The 26,253-nt window shown below is 38.8% G+C and overlaps 1 protein-coding gene across 2 annotated transcripts in view; it reads right to left on the reverse strand.

Annotated features, from left to right (window-relative positions):
- The window catches only part of fn1b (fibronectin 1b), a 111,114-nt gene that overhangs the window by 45,709 nt on the left and 39,152 nt on the right, over nucleotides 1-26,253 (reverse strand). The window contains exons 21-32 of one of the 2 annotated variants that reach the window (XM_061887194.1): nucleotides 25,460-25,554; nucleotides 25,117-25,285; nucleotides 21,299-21,385; nucleotides 20,997-21,188; nucleotides 16,320-16,598; nucleotides 13,974-14,165; nucleotides 10,464-10,553; nucleotides 8,565-8,831; nucleotides 8,376-8,492; nucleotides 5,222-5,383; nucleotides 4,997-5,152; nucleotides 2,747-2,863 (exon numbers count right to left, since the gene is read on the reverse strand). In XM_061887194.1, coding sequence (XP_061743178.1) covers nucleotides 2,747-2,863; nucleotides 4,997-5,152; nucleotides 5,222-5,383; nucleotides 8,376-8,492; nucleotides 8,565-8,831; nucleotides 10,464-10,553; nucleotides 13,974-14,165; nucleotides 16,320-16,598; nucleotides 20,997-21,188; nucleotides 21,299-21,385; nucleotides 25,117-25,285; nucleotides 25,460-25,554 — 1,923 coding nt within the window. The remainder of the gene's footprint in view (nucleotides 1-2,746; nucleotides 2,864-4,996; nucleotides 5,153-5,221; nucleotides 5,384-8,375; nucleotides 8,493-8,564; nucleotides 8,832-10,463; nucleotides 10,554-13,973; nucleotides 14,166-16,319; nucleotides 16,599-20,996; nucleotides 21,189-21,298; nucleotides 21,386-25,116; nucleotides 25,286-25,459; nucleotides 25,555-26,253) is intronic. The other variant, XM_061887195.1, reaches the window with a different exon arrangement.

Raw genomic sequence — 26,253 nt, forward strand, 5'->3', positions numbered from 1 at the left:
AACATAGTACTAGAAAACACACAACATACTACTAGAAAACACACAACATACTACTAGAAAACACACTGATGAAAACTCAACACATCTGGCCTGACACATAATTTTATGTAGGCCACTACATACTTTAATGTGGCCCACCATGTACTTTAACGTGGCCTGCCACATCATTTTATGTGCTTCGCTGTATCATTTAAAATGGTGCACCACATACTTTTATGTGGCTTGTCACTTCATTTTATGTGGTTCGCTGTATCATTTAACGTGGTGCACCACATACTTGAAGTGGCCCACCACGTACTTTAATGTGGCCTTCCACATCCTTTTATTTGGCTCGCTGTATCATTTAAAGTGGCCCACCACAAACTTTAATGTGGCCTGCCACATCATTTTATGTGGTTTGCTGTATAATTTAACGTGGTCCACCACCACATACTATAATGTGGCCTGCCACATCTTTTAACGTGGTTCGCTGTATCATTTTATGTGGGCCCACCACATACTTTAGTGTGGCCTGCCACATCATTTTATGTGGTTCGCTGTATCATTTAATGTGGTGCACCACATACTTGAAGTGGCCCACCACGTACTTTAATGTGGCCTTCCACATCCTTTTATTTGGTTCGCTGTATCATTTAAAGTGGCCCACTACAAACTTAATGTAGCCCGCCACTTCCTTTTTATGTGGCCCACCACATACTTAAATGTGGTGCACCACATACTTTAACGTGGCCTGCCACATCATTTGATGTGGTTCGCTGTATCATTTAACATGGTGCCCCACATACTTTAAGTGGCCCACCACATACTTTAAAGTTGCCTGCCACATAATTTTATGTGGTTTGCTGTATCATTTAACGTGGTCCACCACATACTTAACGTGCCCAGCCACGTCATTTTATGTGACCCACCACATACTTTAACGTGGGCTGCCACATCTTTTGATGGGATCCACCACATACTTTAATTTGGGCTGCCACATCTTTTAATGGGATCTAAAACATACTTTGATGTGGGCTGCCACATCATTTAACGTGGTCCACCACATACTTTAATGTGGGCTGCCACTCTGCCACATCATTTGATGGGATCCACCACATATTTAAAGTGGCCTTCCACTTCATTTTATGTGGTTCACTGTATCATTTAACGTGGTGTACAACATACGTAGACCAACGTCATTTAAATAACCTGCCAAATAATTTGAGGTGGCCCGCCATATTTTTTTCATGTAGGCTGCCAAGTCATTTAATGGGGTCCACCAAATACTTTAACGTGGCCTGACACATCATCTTATGTAGGCTGCCAAGTCATTTTAAGTGTGCTGTTAAGTCATTTAAGTAGCTCGCCACCTAATTTAATGAGGCACACCGTATCATTTAATGTTATCCACCATATAATTCAATGTGGCCTGACAAATGATTTTATGTCGGCTGCCAAGTCATTTAACGTGGTCCACCACGTAATTTAACGTGGCACACCATATAATTTCATGTCATCCACCATATACTTTAATTCAACGTGGCCTGACATCATTTAATGTGGTCAGTCAAGACTTTCGCCACATAATTGATTGAAAACTGATTTGCCATATAATTTAACATGAATCATTTTATGTGGGCTGCCAAGTCATTTAAGGTGGTTTGCCACATAATTGAATGTGGCTCGCCATTTAATTTGACGTGAGGTGCCAAGTCATTAGTCTGGCCCGACACATCATTTAATGTGTATTATATGGTCATTTATTATTTATGTCTTTTTCATGTGGCCCGCCACATAATTTATTGTGGTCTGACACATAATTTAAAGTGGCCTGCCACGTCATTTTATTTAGGTTGTCAAGTCATTTAACGTGGTCTGACACATAATTTATTGTGGCCCACCACAATTTAATTTGAGCTGCCATGTCATGTACAGTGGCCTGCCTCATTAATTTATTGTGGCCTGCCACGTCATTTTAAATTGGCCTGCCACATGGTTATGTGGTCTGCCACGTTAGTTATTCCATGTGGATTGCCATATCGTTTTATTTGGGCTGCAAAAGGCTAAAAATAATAAAGCACTTTATGGCAAAATGTCTAAATGTTCTTTCAATTTTGACAGAAAAATGTTGCACACTTAAATATTTTTTTAAAATATGTTTCAAGCATTTTGTTGTGGAATTATCAATTAGAAAACATTTTATCCATCCATCCATTTCCTAGCGCTTGTCCCTTTTGGGGTGCCGGAGCCTATCTAAGCTGCATTCGGGCGGAAGGCGGTGTACACCTTGGACAAGTCGCCACCTCATCACAGGGCCAACACAGATAGACAGACAACATTCACACTCACATTCACACACTAGGGACCATTTAGTGTTGCCAATCAACCTATCCCCAGGTGTATGTCTTTGGAGGTGGGAGGGGCCTATCCCCAGGTGCATGTCTTTGGAGGTGGGAGGGGCCTATCCCCAGGTGCATGTCTTTGGAGGTGGGAGGGGCTTATCCCCAGGTGCATGTTTTCGGAGGTGGGAGGAAGCCGGAAAACTCGGAGAACATTCAAACTCCACACAGAAAGATCCCGAGCCCAGGATTGATCTCAGGACTACTCAGGACCTTCGTATTGTGAGGCACATGCACTAACCCCTGTACCACCGTGCTGCCTATCCACACAAGTTGCCTATGCAAAAGGTGTAAGATGACTTAAGCGTTCTTAGTGCTGTGTATCCAGTGTTCTATGACGTGAAAGAGCAGTGGTATGGAGCACACACCCGTGGTGGCTTTGTCCGTCACTGCAGATGAAGGCTGACCATCAGCACCCAGAGCTGCCACACTGACCACGTACTCCACTGTGGGCATCAGGCCTGTGAGGGTCATCTCAGTCTGACCTGGACACAAGAAACATGCACAATGTCTTCTGGTCATCAACTGCTGCTCTTCTCATTAATCAACACAATAACTCATCAACTTGTGATATCATGTGCGATACAAGCAGTCCTGCAGAGTGTTCGCTTGTGTGTGATATCATGTGCGATACAAGCAGTCCTGCAGTGTTTGCTTGTGTGTGATATCATGTGCGATACAAGCAGTCCTGCGGCGTGTTTACCTGTGTGTGATATCATGTGCGATACAAGCAGTCCTGCGGCGTGTGAGCTTGTGTGGGATATCATGTGCGATACAAGCAGTCCTGCGGCGTGTTTACTTTTGTGTGATTTAATGTGTGATACAAGCAGTCCTGCAGAGTGTTTACTTGTGTGTGATATCACTTGTAATACAAGCAGTCCTGCAGCATGTTTGCTTGTGTGTGATATCATGTGCAATACAATCAGTATGTTTACTTGTGTGATATCATGTGCGATACAATCAGTGTGTTTACTTGTGTGTGATATCATGTGCGGTACAAGCAGAGTGTTTACTTGTGTGTGATATCATGTGCGATACACGCAGAGCGTTTACTTGTGTGTGATATCATATGCGATACACGCAGAGTGTTTACTTGTGCAAAGATGACGGACAATGTCCTCCGATAAATACCCAATTTCTTCTATTTGACTAAAGTTATTTGCCAAATGTAAACTTGTGCATGATATCATGTGCATTATAAGCAGTCCTGCAGAATGTTTACTTGTGTGTGATATTATGTGCGATATAAGCAGTCCTGCAGCATGTTTACTTGTGTGTGACATCATGTGCGATACAATCAGTGTATTTACTAGTGTGTGATATCATGTGCAATACACGCAGAGTGTTTACTTGTGTGTGATATCATGTGCAATACAAACAGAGTGTTTACTTGTGTGTGATATCATGTGCGATATAAGCAGTCCTGCAGAGTGTTTACTTGTGTGTGATATCATGTGCAATACAAGCAGAGTGTTTACTTGTGCGTGATATCATGTGCGATATAAGCAGTCCTGCAGTGCTTACGTGTGTGTGATACCATGTGCGATAAAAGCAGTGTTTACTTGTGTGTGATATCATGTGCCATACAATCAGTGTGTTTACTAGTCTGTGATATCCTGTGCGATAAAAGCAGAGTGTTTACTTGCATGTGATATCATGTGCGATAAAAGCAGAGTGTTTACTTGTGTGTGACATCATGTGCGATACAAGCAGAGTGTTTAAGTGTGCGTGATATCATGTGCAATATAAGCAGTCCTGCAGAGTGTTTACTTGTGTGTGATATCATGTGCGATACAATCAGTGTGTTTACTAGTGTGTGATATCATATGCAATAAAAGCAGAGTGTTTACTTGTGTGTGATATCATGTGCAATACAAGCAGAGTGTTTACTTGTGTGTGATATCATGAACGATATAAGCAGTCCTGGAGAGTGTTTAATTGTGTGTGATATCATGTGTGATACAATCAGTGTGTTTACTTGTGTGTGATATCATGTGCAATACAAGCAGAGTGTTTACTTGTGCGTGATATCATGTGCGATAGAAGCAGTCATGCAGAGTATTTACTTGTGTGTGATATCATGTGCGATGCAATCAGTGTGTTTACTAATGTGTGATATCATGTGCGATAAAAGCAGAGTGTTTACTTGTGTGTGATATCATGTGCGATACAAGCAGAGTGTTTACTTGTGCAAAGATGACGGACAATGTCCTCCGATAAATACCCAATTTCTTCTATTTGACTAAAGTTATTTGCCAAATGTAAACATGCAAGGCTATAGCTATTAGGAGCGAGCAGCTACACAACAGCTAAGCACACAAGCTCGATGTAGGTAATAATCATTGAACAATACAAGTATACAATAATTCTAGTTACATATTACTCAGACATACAAAGTCTCCAAGGCAGAAGCGGGTCAGAAAGTGCTCAGTAACAAATGTGTCCGCATTATTCAACTTCCTACGTCATGAGCTTAATAATAAATGATGATGACCTTTGAGTGTATGATTCCTGCTCATTTCGGACTAAGATCAATACTTAAATTTGGTATCGGCAGTGCAGAAGTTGTATCGGGTCAGCATTAAGAAGAAGCGTAAAGAAAGATGACCAAGTCCTACCAGGGGACACGTCCTTGGAGTAGGCCGGTCCCTGACCGTCCTTGGGGACCCCCGTCACCCTGTAGCCCGTGATGGGTCCGCGAGCAGGCGACCAGCGCACCGTGATGGCATTGTCGCTCACATCGGTCACGTCCATGTTCCCAGGGGCCTCCATGTCTACGGCACAAGAGAAAAAACTTGGTCACGCCCAAGCAGAACTTCTCCAAAGTGGTTTACTTTCCTTACCGGTCTTGTGTGTGACGTAGACGGGGGTGTTGGAGGAGGGGCTATCTCCTCGCCCGGTGACGGCGTAGACCGTGATGGTGTAGTCAGTGCCTGGGTGCAGACCAGTGATGGTGGCCGTGGTCTGAGTACCCGGGATGCTGAACTCCTGAGGAGTCTCGCCGCCTGGAAATCAGCACCGGAGATTAGAGATGGAGGTTATTGTGACCGGGGGGAGGAGGAAAGCAAAAATGACAGGTAAGCAGAGGAGACGTAACGTAGGCGCTGCAGGAGGGAGAGAAAGGAGGTGTGGCCGCTTGAGCGCAGTTGAGCAGACGGGGGAAGAATTCTCACGAGAATTCAAATGTCAGAACATATTTGGGGAGAATTATTGGCAATGATAGTAATTTAATTCTTCAAGGAGTTCTTAGAAGTGCAAGTTAAAGCAGCTTAGAAATCTACTTCACTATTTATTATGTGCATTACTAAACACTTCATGAGGGTACTGTCCATTTCAGACTATAAACCGCAACTTTTTTCCTACGCTTTGAATCCTGTGGCTTATAAAACGTTGCGATTAATTTGTGTGTGTTTTTGTTTGGGCTACGGCGCCATCTTTTGGACGAGTTCGGTCACTGCAGGTATTGCGGGTTGACAATGCACTTCCTGTTCTATTGCCTCGAACCAAAACTGTAGTCGTCCGTAACGTTCCTACCCGTATGGATTCTTCATTCATCACTCCAAACAACGTTTGTGTTATGTCTTGGTGATCATGTTTTGTTTGGCTATGTTCTGTTTGGTTTTTGCACTGTCGGTTCCTGTTTTTTTCACTCCTTGCTTTGTTTCCCTGCCAACTCATAAGTTTTCACCTGTCCTCACGTCACACACCTGATTCATTTGGACTCATGCACCTGTTAATCACCACAGCACTATTTAAGCCTGTAGTTGCCAGGCAGACAGCCTGGCGACACCACGCTCTACACACCCTTGTTATTCATGTTGATGATCCATGCTGCTCACTTTCATGCTCTTTTTTCTTTTTATTTATTCATGCCATAGTTTGCAAGTTTTGTTTTCTGTCCATTAGTTTTGCCTTTGTGGGAGTTTTGTTTTCCTAGCCAAGTTTTGAACCTTTGCTGCGAGATCCTTTCGTTGTTCCTTTTTTTCGAGTTAAGATTAAAATCATGTTTTTACCTTCACGCCATGTCCGATCCAGTCACTTTGCACCACAGGAAAATAAACTGCACCATAGTCCTAGTCTTGAAAGTTTGTAAGTTTTATAATATAACTAAAACCAATATTACTTACTAAAGCGTCCCAGGTGTGAAGGAGTGTTTTCATGCATATTTGTACGTGCTATCGTAATGTACTCAAACTGGGGTTGTTAACTAACACGTTCACAAATGTCTGTGTTAGTATTATTAACCTACAATGGCATTATTTTTGTATTCTTTCGCTTTCATAAATTCACCAAAACTTCATTGTACTGCTGGGTGACTGCCTACTAGCGTTTCCTGTTGCCTAAAGCTTTAAACCGGAAGTAGAAGTGCTTTCCTCTCTTCTAACTATCCATGGCGTTTCTACTCGTATGGATTCTTCATTCATCACGCCAAGCAACATTTGTAAGTTTTACAATATAACTAAAACAATTGTTACTCACTAAACCCACGTGTGATGTCTGCAAGAGTGTTTCCATGCTTGTTTGTACGTGCTGTCGTAAGGCTTGCACTAGCTAACATACTAACATGTCTACGAGTGTCTGTGTTAGTATTATTAACTTACAATGGCCTTCTTTTCGCGTTGTTTCCGTTTCACAAATTTCTCAGTAAATTCACCAAGTCCGTTTAGCTGTTTGGAGCTTGTGTAGTTAGGTGGGTCCATGACGATGACCTCTGTTTTGTCTGATCAGCCGTTTTACTGCCGTGTTACGGACAACGTTTGCCAACAATGAAGGTATGTAAATAAACATTTACAGAATATTTCTGTGCAAATAAGTCATTTCACAACAAGTATATATCTGCGACTTATATTGTCACTGTCACCGACGTCCCATTGGGTGTGAGTTTTTCCTTGCCCTACCGAGGATGTTGTTGTGGTTTGTGCAGCCCTTTGAGACACTTGTGATTTAGGGCTATATAAATAAACATTGATTGATTATAGTCCGCTGAGGCTAATATCCATCCATCCATCCATCCATTTTCTACCGCTTATTCCCTTTCGGGGTTGCGGGGGGCGCTGGCGCCTATCTCAGCTACAATCGGGCGGAAGGCAGGGTACACCCTGGACAAGTCGCCACCTCATCGCAGGGCCAACACAGATAGACAGACAACATTCACACTCACATTCACACACTAGGGCCAATTTAGTGTTCCCAATCAACTTATCCCCAGGTGCATGTCTTTGGAAGTGGGAGGAAGCCGGAGTACCCGTAGGGAACCCACGCATTCACGGGGAGAACATGCAAACTCCACACAGAAAGATCCCGAGCCTGGATTTGAACCCAGGACTGCAGGAACTTCGTATTGTGAGGCAGACGCACTAACCCCTCGGCCACCTATATGTCAGAGGCTAATATATGGCTAATATATGGAAACATATTTTTTTCTTCTAGAATTTAGTGTGTGTGGCTTATATACCGGTGCGGTCTATAGTCCGGGAAATACAATAATTATAATCACAGAAAAAAGTATTTTGTCCATCTGAAACATTATGTTCCAACACGTTTACGGCCACATCTATCGCGCTCATTTTTGTTGGTAAATGAATGAATATCATCACACTTCAACATCTCTAACATGTAAATGCATTGCATTGCATTGCACGTGAAAATATCGAACATTTTCTCATTTAAATAAATACTAAATTAATGTCTAGTAGGAATTTTTGTATACCCGGTATTACATTACGCAGGAGGCTTAGCGCTGTAGGCAGGAACAGGAAGTAAGTCTGAGCAACGAGAATTGTGTGGTTTGACCAATAATATAGTCCAGTGTGGCTAATATATGGGAAAATATTTTGTTCCTGAAAATTTTGTGGATGTGGTTTATACAGTCCAGAAAATAGAGTTTTAACAGTATTGTATGTATTGGGATAGGCTTGTCTCAATACCACTATTTTGGTACTGGTACCAAAATGTATTTTGATACTTTTCTAGATAAAGGGGACCACAAAAAATGACCTGTTCCTCCATAGGTGACCCGGTACTGCTTGACTGCGACCGAGGGAGCGTCCCAGCGGATGGTGATGGTGGTGGGCGTGGAAGACATGACCTCCAGGTCGGTGGGGGCGTCAGAAACTGTGAAGAAGAAGAAGCATCACGTTGAAGGCAGGGAGCAGGAAGTGGACTTGACAGTGCGCCAACACTCACTGGTGGCCTGAGTGGCGGTCACAGGGGCGCTCTCCTGGTTGTTGTTGACGGCGTAGACCTCGATGATGTACTCTGTCTCCGGTGCCAGGCCGGTCAGAGTGAAATGAGTCCTGCTGGGAGGGAGTCTCTCGTCCTTGGCCCGCCCGCCGCTGGTCTTCTGGTGGCGGACGCGGTACCCCGTGATGGAGGTGGTGGGAGGGCGCCAGTGGATGGTGAAGGAGTTGGTCTGGACGTCGGAGAAGTCCAGGCCGCTCGGGGAATCCAGGGCTGCAACGGGATACAATGTCCACACTTTGATACCCAGTTTCCATATGAGTTGGGAAATTGTGTTAGATGTAAATATAAACAGAATACAATGATTTGCAAATTCTTTTCAAGCCATATTCAGTTGAATATGCTACAAAGACAACATATTTGATGTTCATACTAATACAATTTTTTTTTTTTTTCAAATAATAATCAACTTAGAATTTGATGCCAGCAACACATGCCAAAGCAGTTGGGAAAGGGCATGTTCACCACTGTGTTACATCACCTTTTCTTTTAACAACACTCAATAAACCTTTGGGAACTGAGGAAACTAATTGTTGAAGCTTTGAAAGTGGAATTCTTTCCCATTCTTGTTTTATGTAGAGCTTCAGTCCTTCAACAGTCCGGGGTCTCCGCTGTCGTATTTTACGCTTCATAATGCGCCACACATTTTCCATGGGAGACAGCAGGCGGGCCAGGAAAGTACCCGCACTCTTTTTTTACGAAGCCACGCTGTTGTAACACGTGCTGAATGTGGCTTGGCTTTGTCTTGCTGAAATAAGCAGGGGCGTCCATGAAACAGACTGCGCTTAGATTGTAGCATATGTTGTTCCAAAACCTGTATGTACCTTTCAGCATTAATGGTGCCTTCACAGATGTGTAAGTTACCCATGCCTTGGCCACTAATGCACCCCCATACCATCACAGATGCTGGCTTTTGAACTTTGCGTCTGGATTTCCAAAAACAATTTGAAATGTGGACTCGTCAGACCACAGAACACTTTTCCACTTTGCATTAGTCCATCTTAGATGATCTTGGGCCCAGAGAAGCCGGCAGGGTTTCTGGATGTTGTTGATAAATAGCTTTTGCTTTGCATAGTAGAGCTTTAACTTGCACTTACGGATGTAGCGACCATCAATTTAGTGACCAACTGTATTTAGTGACAGTGGTTTTCTGAAGTGTTCCTGCGCCCATGGGGTGATATCCTTTAGAGATTTATGTTGGTTTTTGATACAGTAACGTCTGAAGGATAGAAGGTCACGGTCATTCAATGTTGGTTTCCGGCCATGCCGCTTACTTGGAGTGATTTCTCCAGATTCTCTGAACCTTTTGATGATATTATGGAGCGTAGATGTTGAAATCCCTAAATTTCTTGCAATTACACTTTGAGAAAGGTTGTTCTTAAACTGTTTGACTATTTGCTCACGCAGTTGTGGACAAAGGGGTGTACCTCGCCCCATCCTTTCTTGTGAAAGACTGAGCATTTTTTTGGGAAGCTGTTTTTATACCCAATCATGGCACCCACCTGTTCCCAATTAGCCTGCACACCTGTGGGATGTTCCACATAAGTGTTTGATGAGCATTCCTCAACTTCATCAGTATTTATTGCCACCTTTTTCAACTTCTTTGTCACGTGTTGGAGTCACTGCCCCCGTGTTGCTGGCATCAAATTGTAAAGTTAATGATTATTTGCAACAACAAAAAAATGTTTATGAGTTTGAACATCAAATATGTTGTCTTTGTAGCATATTCAACTGAATATGGCTTGAAAAGGATTTGCAAATCATTGTATTCCGTTTATATTTACATCTAACACAATTTCCCAACTCATATGGAAACAGGGTTTGTGTAATGGACGAGAGACTCACCGGTCCTCTGAGTTCCTGAGGCAGGGTTACTCTCTCTCTCGCCGTACATGTAGACCACGCTGATGCGGTACTCCGTGTCAGGGTGAAGGTCTGCATGGGAGGTCAGGGTACACATGGAGTACTACAAACCGGCTCTTGTATCCTTGTCATATTGCAACTACGGCTGGGCGATACGGTCTGAAATGATATCAGGATATACCCCAATTTTTTTTTTCCTTTGAACTCTGCGGCTAACTTAAGGATTTTCTTCGCTGACAAAGTTTACTCAAACACATGCAAGGACACTTAATTGGTGTGCTATTAGAATAGAATAGAATAGAACAGAGTGGATTTTATTGTCATTATATTTGCATATAACAAGATTAAAGACTCCAATTTAAGGTGCGGTTGTTGCGGCGCTCCTCTGCGACACCTGGAAGATCCGCGGACAGCGCGCTTGGACAGGCCCCCACTGTCGCTGAGCGTAGCACGCCCACGCACCGACAAGCCTGCACTCTATTACCCATCTGATCACCTGGTACTGATGAGGGCAAGCTCAATAAAGGACCAGTGGACCCAAGGATCGGAGCGAGAACTTACTTATCAAATCGGATACCGTAAGGCTTATGCTCTCTCTCTCTGCGCTTTTTTCTGTTCTGACATCCTTGTTTGTTCTTTTGTGTTTTCCAAAGTGTTTCCCTTCCGTTGCCCTGGATTTGGACTGCCTCCCTCATTTCCCGACTCCTCGCTCGCCCCTGGACTCTGACGTCTCTCTCTGCCCCACGGACTCCTCGCGGATCTTGGACTCCTTTTGCCTTGCCCTCTTTGGTTTTGTCTGCTTCCTCATTCAACATTTACGGTAACACACACTTCAGTTAATCTACACACATAGTAAAACACATTTGCACTTGGGTTTGACACACTCCATTTCCTTAGTTTCTCTAGTAGTATTGTTTGGTATTATTATACATACATTGACTTTATATATATATATAATAAATTGTACATTACTGCCCCCGTGTGTCAGTCGGCCGTCACCTCCCCTTAGTAGACATAACAGCGGTAGTGGAAACAAAATGGGATAAAAATAAATCACACAAGTAATAATAAAGATAACAAATAAGAATTGAAATGAACAGACTACTATCAAATAAAACTAATAAGCAATCCTGTACAATATACAAATTAGTGTACAATATACAGAACAAGACAAGAGTACTGGAGTAACACTGGAAGGGTAATATTGCACAGTAGGGTATTAGGGTAGGATAGTGTATAGGGTGAATTGTTAGTGTTAGCACTGTGGCGCCATCTGTTGGACGAGTTAGCTCACTGCAGGTATCGCGGGTTGACAATGCCCTTCCAGTTTTATTGCCTCGAACCAAAACTATAGCTGTCCATAACGTTCATACTCGTATGGATTCTTCATTCATCACTCCAAGCAATGTTTGTAAGTTTTACAATATAACTACAACAACTCTTACTTACTAAAGTGCCCCATGTGTGATGTGTGTAGGAGTGTTTTCATGCATATTTGTACGCGCTAGCGTAATGTACTCGAGCTAGCGTCATTAACCAACACGTTCACAAGTGTCTGTGTTAGTATTATTAACTTAAATTCTTTATGTATTTTTTCAGTTTTCGTAAATTCACCAAAACGTCATCGTGGAGCTGATTGGAGCGCTAGCTTGCGCAGCTAGTGGGTCCATGACCGTAACTTCTGTTTTGTTTGATCAGCCGTTTTACTGCCGTGTTTGGAAACGTAAATAAACATTATGAAAATATTTCTGTGTAAATATGTCATTTCATAACAAGTAAATATCTGCAAATTATAATCCGGTGTGACATATATATGGAATTTTAATTTATTTTTTGTTAATTTAGTGGGTGCGGCAAAATACGGTAATATTTTGAATGCTAATCGTAATACAACCATTACAAAATTTAACGTAACGTAACAAATTACATCATTTTCAATTTTACACTTGCTAATTTACTGTTAATATCTGCTTGTTTTCTATGTCGACATGTTTCCATACGTCCGGCACTGATTGTCATCACTTTATTACTCCACTACTCTTGTCTTGTTCTCTATATTGTACAGTTTTTGTATATAGTTTTGTATATTGTACAGGATTGCTTATTGTTTTTATTGGATAGTAGTCTGTTTATTTCAATTCTTATTTGTTATCTTTATTACTTGTATGATTTTTTTTAATTAGGGACCGAATGTGCCTAATTAGGACCCTATTGTATTTCTAAGGTTATATTATCATTACACTCTTTAAGCTGTAATTTGACCCCCTTAACCTGCTTCAAAACTCACCAAACTGGACACACACATCAGGACTGGTGAAAATTGCGATCTAATCAAAAAACCAAAACCCAAAACTCAAAATTGCGCTCTAGCACCCCCTAGGAAAAAACACAAACAAAACTGCTTGTAACTTCCGTTAGGAATGTCATACAGACATGAAACAAAAACCTCTATGTAGGTCTGATTTAGACCTACCTTATATACACTGACCTCCTTCAGCAAAAATCAACAGGAAGTTGGCAAAAACCCCTTCAAAACAAAAGTTTCCTAATTTTTTTTAATTTTTGCCTCTTTGAGCTGTAATTTGACCCCCTTAAAATGCTTAAAAACTCACCAAACTAGACACACACATCAGGACTGGCGAAAATAGAGATTTAATAAAAAAACAAAAACCCCAAACTCAAAATTGTGCTGTAGCGCCCCCTAGGAATAAAACACAGACAAAACTGCTCCTAGGAAGAAAACACAGACAAAACTGATTGTAACTTCCGGTAGGAATGTCGTAGAAACATGAAACAAAAACCACTATGTAGGTCTCACTTAGACCTACATTTCATTCCATATTTGTTTCCACTACCGCACCTTAAGTTGGAGTCCTTAATCTTGTTATATGCAATTATAATGACAACAAAGTTCATTCTATTCTATTCTATCTACACTTCTGTTACATCATCACTTATTTAGATATTATACCTTCCTTTTAATCTGTCGTACAAACTTATCGATCCATTGTTCACACTTGGATGATTGAATAATGACAATTCTGATCACTATTGTACTCCGACAAAAATATAGGATGTAATGATATCGATTAAATGATTTCCTCTATGAAATCATTTGGTTCGTGCTTTTACATCAGTGTCCAGGGAATTGTTTGTAAACATAACTAAAACCACAAACTAAGAATATAATTCCTGTAGTATCAACATATGCAGATACTATATTTGGTATCGTTTCTGTCACCAGTTGCATCGATCCGTGCTCCTCTGTTTACATTCTAGACCTGGAGCTTAGCATTTGGTAGGGCGCACAAAAAAAAGATTCACATTGGAATCGTGACTCTTATTCATCTAGATCACAGGTATCAAACTCAAGGCCCGGGGGCAAGTTGTGGCCCATGAGAGCCTGGACAAAAACGGGTTTCATATCGCCCGTATCGCCCCAAGCTTCATTGTAACATTACAGAATGGCCTGTTTGAGTCGCGGTGTCTTACTCTCCAGCAGGAAGGTGTTGGAGGCTCCGCCCACATTGACCTCCTTGACGTCATGGTCCCGGGTCACAGGGTGGTAGCGGAGGACAAAGCGAGAGATGTCACCAGGGGTGGCCACATGGGGGACGGTCCATGTGACCCTGATGTGGTCGGGGCCCACTCCTCCAAAGTGCAAGTTGGTGGGCGCTGGAATGACTGAGGAAAGAAAGGAGGGCAGAGTTACTTTCTCCCACACAGAAAACGACTCAAGCAGAAAACAGTCGTCCCTCTCATCACGCTTCACTACATAGCACCGTATATTCTTGTAGGTTAAGTTAATGTTTTTATGTCTTATTTTCTTTTATTATGTTGTCATGATCGGAAAAATATTCATCGAGCGGGATTTCGAGATAGGGGTTAACAATGCTAACAACACGGCGGCTAATCCTGGTGCTATCTTCACCAAAACAATCAATTTGACCAAGTTTTTGATGCACTTCAACTCCTGCCTCATCAACAACACAACACCATCAATTAAACAAATTAAATTAAAAACAAAATTAAAATAAATAAATGATGAAAACATATAAATCCATTTTAAAAATGATACCAAAAGATGAGATGTGAGGCGCTAATGAATGCTAACAAGACTGCGATCACAAGCTGTTAGCATCAATTGTAAGTGGAGATGAACTCTGCTGATGCACGACATCCTCAACTCCTGCCTCATCAATAACACATCTCCAGAAATAAAACAATAAAATGAAATTAAAACACAATAATAAAAATTTAAAAATGTTTTTAAAAATAATATTATTTACGTGAGTGATATCAAAAGCTGAGATGTGAGACGCTAAGTAATGCTAATAGGTATTAACAGGTGTTAGCATCAATGCTAAGTCTCTGATGACCTTCATCTTCAACATCATCACCTCCACATGACCTTGGCGAGGCTCAGCACATGGAAGCTTAGTTCTAACTTAGAGGATTTCCAGGTAGTAGCCGTGTTGCAGTGGCCAGGTGACAACCATAGCAACGACACTAGCAGTGAGTACTGTGATCGCCAGTAGAACACACTCAAGACTACTATATAGTTCTTGTTCGAGGGCTGTAATTATGTCAAACGAAAACATATTTAGAACGTCTTAAACAGTTTTTATGCTCCAACTATAAAAGGATTACATTTATTTATAATAATCCTTATTTAGCGGAAATTGTTTTACCAGGCTCAGCTGTGATGAACGAGGGACGACTGTATTCAAAAAGGGGAAGCTATCAATGAGAAATGTATGCATGTGTCATAATTAATATAGTAACGATAATAATAATTATAATAAATATAATAATAGTAATATAATAATAATGATAATAATAGGAAGAATATAACGACAATAATAATAATACTTAATATATAATAATGCATATAATTATTCATACAATAATAAAAATAAAAATATAATGAATATTATAATTATAATGAATATAATAATAATGAGTACAATAATAATAATAATGCGTACAGTAATAATGAATATAATGATAAAAATAATGAATATAATAATAATAATAAATATGATAATAATAATGAATACAATAATAATAATGAATATATTAAAAATAATGAATAAAATAATTATGAATATAATAATAATGAGTACAATAATAATGAATATAATAATAATGACTGTAATAATAATACTAACTATAATTACGAATATAATAATAATATTGAATATTATAATTATAATGAATATAATAATAATAATAATGAGTACAATAATAATGAATATAATGATAAAAATTATGAATAATAATAAATATGATAATAATGATGAATACAATAATAATAATGAATATAATAAAAATCATTATTATAATAATTATGAATATAACAATAATTATAATGAGTACAATAATAATCAATGTAATAATAATGACTGTAATAATACTAACTATAATAATGAATATAATAATAATAATATTGAATATTATAATTATAATATAATAATTAATATAATAATAACAACAAATATTATAATAATAATAATAATAATGAATATGATAATAATAATGAATAAAATAATAATGAATATATTAATAATAATGGGCATAATCAAAATTATGAATATAATAACAATAACTAGTACAATAATAATGAATATAATGATAACTATAATAATGAATATAATAATAATGATATTACAATAATAATGAATATTATTATAATACAATAACAATAATAATGAATATAATAGTAATAATAAAACAATGAATTTAATAATAATAATAAAATAATACATTTAATAATAATAATAATAATTCCCACCCTCTCACAGATATAGTGCATGAATAGTGAAAGGATGAAATCACCCGCTTGAGTTTGCTTTGTGTGCACGGTGGGCTCGCTTTCCCCTTCCTCTGTAACCGTGGCGATACTGATGTCATAGTCCACGCCGGGCTCCAAACCACGGACGGTGTAATAACCGGCGGACGCGTCCACCATGTCTTGGAAAATTGGCACGCTCTCGCCCGACGAGGCCACCGTTATCCGGTAGCCCGTCAGGGCGGAGTAGTTGAGGGGGATCCAGCGCAGACCCATGGTGGTATCAGTAATGTCCACAAAGTCAATGTGTCTGGGAGCACGTATGTCTGCAGGGGTGTTAGGTCGGGGGTGGAAGTGCAGGCCACACAAAGACATGATTAAACACAGACATGATTACACAAGGACATGATGACAGGGATTAAAGACAACCAGGGGACAAAGAGTCACATGGGACTTGAACACCGACAGGAACATTGGACATATACAGCATGCTCCACTCAACATGATTATTGATGCTCAAAACACAATGGAATGACTTCACTGAACATAAATATGAATGATTATGGAATGATGTCACTGAACACACAAAGCTGGTCATGCAGATGTTAGCCAGAGTCCATGTGGACTACGACACTGCCTGAAATGATACTGTTTAGACCTTTTACCATCATGTACTACAAACCTCAAAAGCAGTGAAGTTGTCACGTTGTGTAAATGATAAATAAAAAGAGAATACAACAAATCATTTTCAACTTATATTCAATTGAAGAGACTGCAAAGACAAGATATTTCATCTTCACACTGAGAAACTTATTTTTTTTGTTCAAATAATCATGAACTTAGAAAGTAATGGCAGCAACACATTGCAAAAACAGCATTTTTACCAGTGTGTTACATGGCCTTTTCTTTTAACAACACTCAGTAAAGGTTTGGGAACTGAGGAGACACATTTTTGAAGTGGAATTATTTTCCATTCTTGCTTGATGTACAGCTTAAGTTGTTCAACAGTCTCCCGCCTCATTTTAGCCTTCATATTTTCAATGTCTGGACTACAGGCAGGCCAGTCTAGTACCCACACTCTTTTACTATGAAGCCACGTTGTTGTAACACGTGGCTTGGCATTGTCTTGCTAAAATAAGCAGGGGTGTCCATGATAACGTCACTTGGATTGCGCGAAAAGCTGCATGTACCTTTCAGCATTAATGGTGTCTTCACAGATGTGTAAGTTACCCATGCCTTGGGCACTAATACACCCCCATACCAGCACACATGCTGACTACAACACTTTCACCCTAGAACAGTACGGATGGTTCTTTTCCTCTTTGGTCCACAGTTTCCAAAAACTATTTGAAATGTGGATTCTCTAGACCACAGAACACTTTTACACTTTGCATCAGTCCATCTTAGATGAGCTCGGGCCCAGCAAAAGACCCAGCGTTTCTGGGTGTTGTTGATAAATGGCTGTGGCTTTGCATCGTAGAGTTTCAACTTGCACTTATAGATGTAGCGACCAACTGTAGTTACCCATGTGGTGATATCCTTTACTCACAGACGTCGCTTTTTGATGCAGTACTGCCCGAGGGATGGAATGTGCAAAAAATCATGGCTTACGTGCAGTGATTTCTTCAGATTCTCTGAACCTTTTGATGATGTTATGTAGTGTAGATGGTGAAATCCCTAAATTCCTTGCAATAACTGCTTGAGTAATGTTGTTCTTAAACAATTTGCTCAGGCATTTGTTGACAAAGTGGTGACCCTCGCCCTGTCCTTGTTTGTGAATGAGTGAGCATTTCCTGGAAGTTGCTTTTGTAGCCAATCATGGCACCCACCTGTTCCCAACTAGCCTGTTCACCTGTGGGATGTTCCAAATAAGTGTTTGACGAGCATTCCTCAACTTTATCACTCTTTTTTGCCACTTCTGCCAGCTTTTTTGAAACATGTTGCAGGCATTAAATTCCAAATGAAAATCAACTTTTACCTTGAAAATCGCTTTTTGTCTTGAAAACAATTTTTTGTCATGAATATCAACTTTTACATTGAAAATATATTTTGTCTTGAAAATCAACTTTACATTGAAAACCAACTTTTACCTTGAAAATCGTTTTTGTCTTGAAAATCAACTTTTACATTGAAAATCTACTTTTATCTTGAAAATAATTTTTGTCTTGAAATTCAACTTTTACGTTGAAAATAATTTTTGTCTTGAAAATCTACTTTTACATTGAAAATCTACTTTTACATTGAAAATCAACGTTTACCTTGAAAATCATTTTTTGTCTTGAAAATATTTTTTTGTCATGAAAATCAACTTTTAGTCTTGAAAATAATTTTTTGTCGTGAATATCAACTTTTACCTTGAAAATAATTTTTGTCTTGAAAATCAACTTTTACATTGAAAATCAACTTTTACCTTGAAAATTGTTTTTGTCTTGAAAATCAACTTTTATCTTGAAAATAATTTTTGTCTTGAAAATCTACTTCTACCTTGAAAACATTTTTTGTTTTGAAAATCTACTTTTACATTAAAAATCTACTTTTACATTGAAAATCAACTTTTACCTTGAAAATCATTTTTTGTCTTGAAAATATTTTTTTGTCATGAAAATCAACTTTTAGTCTTGAAAATAATTTTTTGTCATGAATATCAACATTTACCTTGAAAATAATTTTTGTCTTGAAAATCAACGTTTACATTGAAAATCAACTTTTACCTTGAAAATCGTTTTTGTCTTGAAAATCAACTTTTATCTTGAAAATAATTTTTGTCTTGAAAATCTACTTTTACCTTGAAAACATTTTTTGTCTTGAAAATCTACTTTTACATTAAAAATCTACTTTTACATTGAAAATCAACTTTTACCTTGAAAATCATTTTTTGTCTTGAAAATATTTTTTTGTCATGAAAATCAACTTTTAGTCTTGAAAATCATTTTTTGGCATGAATATCTACTTTTACCTTGAAAATAATTTTTTGTCGTAAATATCAACTTTTACCTTGAAAATAATTTTTGTCTTGAAAATCAACTTTTACATTGAAAATCAACTTTTACCTTGAAAATTGTTTTTGTCTTGAAAATCAACTTTTATCTTGAAAATAATTTTTGTCTTGAAAATCTACTTCTACCTTGAAAACATTTTTTGTTTTGAAAATCTACTTTTACATTAAAAATCTACTTTTACATTGAAAATCAACTTTTACCTTGAAAATCATTTTTTGTCTTGAAAATATTTTTTTGTCATGAAAATCAACTTTTAGTCTTGAAAATAATTTTTTGTCATGAATATCAACATTTACCTTGAAAATAATTTTTGTCTTGAAAATCAACGTTTACATTGAAAATCAACTTTTACCTTGAAAATTGTTTTTGTCTTGAAAATCAACTTTTATCTTGAAAATAATTTTTGTCTTGAAAATCTACTTTTACCTTGAAAACATTTTTTGTCTTGAAAATCTACTTTTACATTAAAAATCTACTTTTACATTGAAAATCAACTTTTACCTTGAAAATCATTTTTTGTCTTGAAAATATTTTTTTGTCATGAAAATCAACTTTTAGTCTTGAAAATCATTTTTTGGCATGAATATCTACTTTTACCTTGAAAATAATTTTTGTCTTGAAAATCAACTTTTACATTGAAAATCAACTTTTACATTGAAAATCTACTTTTACCTTGAAAATCGTTTTTGTCTTTAAAATCAACTTTTATCTTGAAAATAATTTTTTTCTTGAAAATCTACTTTTACCTTGAAAAAAATTTTTGTCTTGAAAATCATTTTTTGTCATGAAAATCAACTTTTACCTTGAAAATTATTTTTGTCTTGAAAAAAAACTTTTACATTGAAAATTATTTTTGTCTTGAAAATAATTGTCATGAAAGTCAAGTTTTACCTTGAAAATATTTTTTTGTCTTGAAAATCAACTTTTGCATTGAAAATCAACTTTTACCTTGAAAATCATTTTTTGTCTTGAAAATATTTTTTATCATGAAAATCAACTTTTACCTTGAAAATCATTTTTTGTCATGAAAATCAACTTTTACCTTGAAAATATTTTTTGTCTTGAAAGTCAACTTTTACATTGAAAATCTACTTTTACCATGAAAATAATTTGTTTTCTTGAAAATCAACTTTTACCTTGAAAATCATTAATACTTGCTAAAAAATCCCAAAGTTTTTTACCTTGTTAAATATGTTGTCTTTGCAGTCTATTCAATTGAATATAAGTTGAAAAGGATTTGCAAAACATTGTATTCTCTTTTTATTTACTATTTACACAATGTGACAACTTCACTGCTTTTAGGGTTTGTATTTGACTAAATGTATCTCCAAAAGGTAAACACAGCAGCTACGCAACAGCTAAGCACACAAGTTAGACATGTGTAATAGTCATTGAAGAATAAAACAGCACATTAGTCGACATAAACAAGTAGCAAATAAAAATAGCTGCGTTTGACTCGCACATACAAAACAGAAGCATGTTAGAAAGTATCCAGTAACAAAGGTGTCCGCATCAATCGACTTGTGAGCACTAGGCGTCATTACCACTCCACTTCAACTTAAAGACAGCCTTTGTCCCTCATTGGGTTGATAATAAATGGTTCATGTTTTTCAGAAATCGAAACTGAGAGTTAACTTGTAGCGCACGCCGGGCACACACACACACACACACACACACACACACACACACACACACACACACACACACATTTAGGGGCGCACCTACCTGGGGTGATGACGGTGGACACGGGCTCACTCTCCAGGTTGCCCTTGACGGCGTAGACACTGATGTTGTACTCCACGCCCAGGTTGAGGTTCTCCAGCATGCAGGAGGTCTGGTCAGCGCGCACAAACTCCTCGATGCTGTTCCCCTTCTGGCCACTAGTGGGCGTGCTGGACACCTTGTAGTCGGTGATGCCTGGTGTGGAAAAAGATGCAGTGGTGTGTGAGTCACGCTGAGAAGTCAGGAGGAAGAACCAGGTCGGGGTCTAGACCGGGTGGGCTCCAGGCAGCCCGGTCAATATTTACCTGGGGTCTTGGAGGGCCTCCAGTGGACGGTGAGATCTCCTGTGTCAGAGTTGGACTGGACTCTCAGGTCAGTGGGCGGGGACAAAGCTGTGTGAGGACACACACTTAGCCTAACATCCACAATCCTCATGTATGTTTCTCTGGTTTTATGCATTCTAAGTCGTAAAATACAGCAAGTAAGGGTCAGCTCACAATGCAGCCACTGGGAGTACACAACATCGCCTATAAAGTCCTTTAAAAATCACCAATTATACTTCATTTACATGTGGTGACCAAGTTTTAGTGATTTTGTTATTATAGGCGCTAACCCAGAGGGACTACTTTTAGCAGCGCCGTGATGACAGAGCGCTAACTGGCTTATGCTGCTATATTGAGTTAATTCTAAATGATAAAACATCCAAAAAGCGCCAACAATACTCCACTTACATGTGGTGACCTGAATATTAACAAGTTTTAGTGATATTCTAATTATAGGTTCTAACGCAGAGGGACTACTTTTTTTTTAACACTCTTAGAGTCATATGACTTGGTACTTGACACATGCTAAATGTCAGCATGCTAACTTTTTTAGCCGATTCCACAGATGAACACCCTTAGTCATATGACTTGGTACTTGACACATGCTAACTGTTAGCATGCTAACTTTTTAGCTGAACACCCTTAGTGTCATATGACTTTGTACTTAACACATGCCAACTGTTAGTATGCCAATGTTAGCATTCTCGCACGCCAACTTTTTTTAGCCAATTTTACAACCGAACACCTTTAGAGTCATATGACTTGGTACTTGACACATGCTAACTGTCAGCATGCTAACTCTTTTAGCCGATTTTACAGATGAACATTGTTACAGTCATATGACTTGGTACTTGACACATGCTAACTGTCAGCATGCTAACTCTTTTAGCAGATTTTACAGATGAACATTGTTACAGTCATATGACTTGGTACTTGACACATGCTAACTGTTAGCATGCTAACTTTTTTAGCTGAACACCCTTCGAGTCATATGACTTGGCACTTGACACGTGCTAACTGTTAGCATGCTAACTTTTTTAGCTGAACACCCTTCGAGTCATATGACTTGGCACTTGACACGTGCTAACTGTTAGTATGCTAATGTTAACATTCTCACACGGCAACTTTTTTTAGCCAATTTTAAAACCGAATACATTTAGAGTCATATGACGTGGTACTTGACACATGCTAACTGTCAGCATGCTAACTTTTTTAGTCGATTTCACAGATGATCACCCTTAAGAGTCATATGACTTGGTACTTGACACATGCTAACTGTTAGCAGGCTAACTCTTTTAGCATGACTTGTTGCTTGACACATGCTAACTGTTAGTATGCCAATGTTAGCATTCTCACACACCAACTTTTTTAGCCTATTTTAAAACAGAACACCTCAGAGTCATATGACTTGGTACTTGACACATGCTAACTGTCAGCATGCTAACTTTTTTAGCTGAATTTACAGATGAACTAAGTTACAGTCATATGACTTGGTACTTGACACATGCTAACTGTCAGCATACTAACTTTTTTAGTCGATTTCACAGATGAACACCCTTAAGAGTCATATGACTTGGTACTTGACACATGCAAACTGTTAGCATGCTATCTCTTTTAGCATGACTTGTTGCTTGACACGTGCTAACTGTTAGTATGCCAATGTTAGCATTCTCACACGCCAAGTTTTTTAGCCTATTTTAAAACAGAACACCTCAGAGTCATATGACTTGGTACTTGACACATGCTAACTGTCAGCATGCTAATTTTTTTAGCTGAATTTACAGATGAACTCCGTTACAGTCATATGACTTGGTACTTGACACATGCTAACTGTTAGCATGCTAACTTTTTTAGCTGAACACTTTTAGAGTCATATGACTTGGCACTTGACAGGTGCTGTTAGTATGCTAATGTTAACATTCTCGCACGGCAACTTTTTTTTAGCCAATTTTAAAACCGAACACATTTAGAGTCATATGACTTGGTACTTGACACATGCTAGCTGTCAGCATGCTAACTTTTTTAGTCGATTTCACATATGAACACCCTTAGAGTCATATGACTTGGTACTTGACACATGCTAACTGTTAGCATGCTAACTCTTTTAGCATGACTTGTTGCTTGACACGTGCTAACTGTTAGTATGCCAATGTTAGCATTCTCACACCCCAACTTTTTTTGCCAATTTGAAAACAGAACACCTCAGTCATATGACTTGGTACTTGACACATGCTAACTGTCAGCATGCTAACTTTTTTAGCCGAATTTACAGATGAACTCTGTTACAGTCATATGAGTTGGTACTTGACACATGCTAACTGTTAACATGCTAACTTTTTTAGCTGAAAACCCTTAGAGTCATATGACTTGGCACTTGACACGTACCAACTGTTAGTATGCTAATATTAGCATTCTCACACGCCAACTTTTTTATTCAATTTTTAAACCGAACACCTTAGAGTCATATGACTTGGTACTTGACACATGCTAACTGTCAGCATGCTAACTTTTTTAGCATGCTAACTGTCAGCATGCTAACTTTTTTAGCTGAACACCCTTCGAGTCATATGACTTGGCACTTGACACGTGCTAACTGTTAGTATGCTAATTTTAACATTCTCGCACGGCAACTTTTTTTTAGCCAATTTTAAAACCGAACACATTTAGAGTCATTTGACTTGGGACTTGACACATGCTAACTGTCAGCATGCTAACTTTTTTAGTCGATTTCACAGATGAACACCCTTAAGAGTCATATGACTTGGTACTTGACACATGTTAACTGCTAGCATGCTAACTCTTTTAGCATCACTTGTTGCTTGACACGTGCTAACTGTTAGTATGCCAATGTCAGCATTCTCACACGCCAACTTTTTTAGCCAATTTTAAAACAGAACACCTCAGAGTCATATGACTTGGTACTTGACACATGCTAACTGTCAGCATGCTAACTTTTTTAGCCGAATTTACAGATGAACTAAGTTACAGTCATATGACTTGGTACTTGACACATGCTAACTGTTAGCATGCTGACTTTTTTAGCTGAACACCCTTCGAGTCATATGACTTGGCACTTGACACGTGCTAACTGTTAGTATGCTAATGTTAACATTCTCGCACGGCAACTTCTTTTTAGCCAATTTTAAAACCGAACACATTTAGAGTCGTATGACTTGGGACTTGAAACATGCTAACTGTCAGCATGTTAACTTTTTTAGTCGATTTCACAGATGAACACCCTTAAGAGTCATATGACTTGGTACTTGACACATGCTAACTGTCAGCATGCTAACTTTTTCAGCCGAATTTACAGATGAACTAAGTTACAGTCATATGACTTGGTACTTGACACATGCTAACTGTTAGCATGCTAACTTTTTTAGCTGAACACCCTTAGATTCATATGACTTGGCACTTGACACGTACTAACTGTTAGTATGCTAATGTTAGCATTCTCACACGACAACTTTTTTAGCCAATTTTTAAACCGAACCCCTGAGATTCATATGACTTGGTACTTGACACATGCTAACTGTTGGAATGCTTAAAGTGAATGTTGTGATGTGCAAAAAATTATCAAAATAAATAAATCACATGTTATTATGAATGTTACTGGATATTACATATATACTTACAGTATATATAAAACCTCGATGGAGGCTTTTGGATGTGTTTAAGAGCGCTTATAGGCGGATTAGAGTGACTCCTGATAGCTTCATTTTTAGCTGACTTTTGCTAGTGTTTATTTATGAGTTAAAATGAATGAAAACAAAAAACATATGCATTCTTGTTCTCCTCACCAGTGACGGCGTTGCGAGTGACGGGGTTCCCGCGGGGCCGCCCGTTGAACATGGGCTGCACCTTGTAGGTGTACTGTGTTCCAGGAATCAAACCCGCTACAAAAAGGCGTCCGGAGTCTGAGGTCTTGTGTTTGGGAGACTCGCCTTCCTGGCTGGGGAGCACCGACAGCTGGGAAGGACATCAGAACATGAGGAAGACATAAAAGACGACATCTTTCATAACGTCAACACGGATTCCGACGTTTTCACTTCAACAGTAACTACTAAAAAAACAGTACAATGTGGAGTATTTTGTACGTTTGATTGTGATAAGATTTTGTCATGAACTCTTTCCAAGGTCTACCTTGTAGCTAAACCTGCGGACAGGTATCCAGGTGATGATGATGGCCGTGTCAGTCACCTCGGAGCTGAAAGCAGGTGCATTTCCCATTTGTGGCGCTGGAAGACAACGTGAAGGCAAATATTACAATCAGTGAGGTGCTGTCAGGGGAGGCAAGTGTTGCAGTGCCTCACCTGCCACCAGGTGGCTTAACCATGAGATGTTCCAAAAACTAAGTAATAAAATAAAATAAGTTTTAATATTTTCTCTTTTGGTTTATGCTTTCTATGGTGTGCATCCTGTATATTTTGATAATTTTCATGGTCAAAAGCGCGGAAATTCCATGTTTCCTGATCAAAACAATGCAGCAGACGAGAAGTGAGGCAGACACTGGCGGTGCCTCCACGGCTACACACAGTGTGTATTGGGTGGCGCTTGCTTGTTGCCACGTGGAAAAGGCAGGTCTTGAGGCAGAAAGTACCTCTGCCTCAAGGAAGGGGGCGATACATTGTCAACTTGCAGTTCAATGCCTCAGCAGTACTCTGACTGGCCACACTGGGAGAAGTGGGGGCGCTCAAGCTAGCAGACACAGGTCTCTCCAGAGGAAGCCAGCATTTTTTTCTTTTCTTTTTTTTTAAACTGTATTTATAACAAACATGGCATTTTTTTTAGAGTAAGCTGGCTTTTGTGGGTGTTTTTTGTCAGATGCAAAACTAAAATTGTTTAATTTCTTGGAATGAAATTGAATGAAATGAAAGTTTCTGCCAATATGGAGGATCATATACTGCAGTGGTTCTCAACCTTTTTTCAGCGATGTA

Source organism: Nerophis ophidion, linkage group LG25 (genome assembly GCF_033978795.1).
Source record: "Nerophis ophidion isolate RoL-2023_Sa linkage group LG25, RoL_Noph_v1.0, whole genome shotgun sequence".
Classification (NCBI taxonomy): Eukaryota; Metazoa; Chordata; class Actinopteri; order Syngnathiformes; family Syngnathidae; genus Nerophis; species Nerophis ophidion.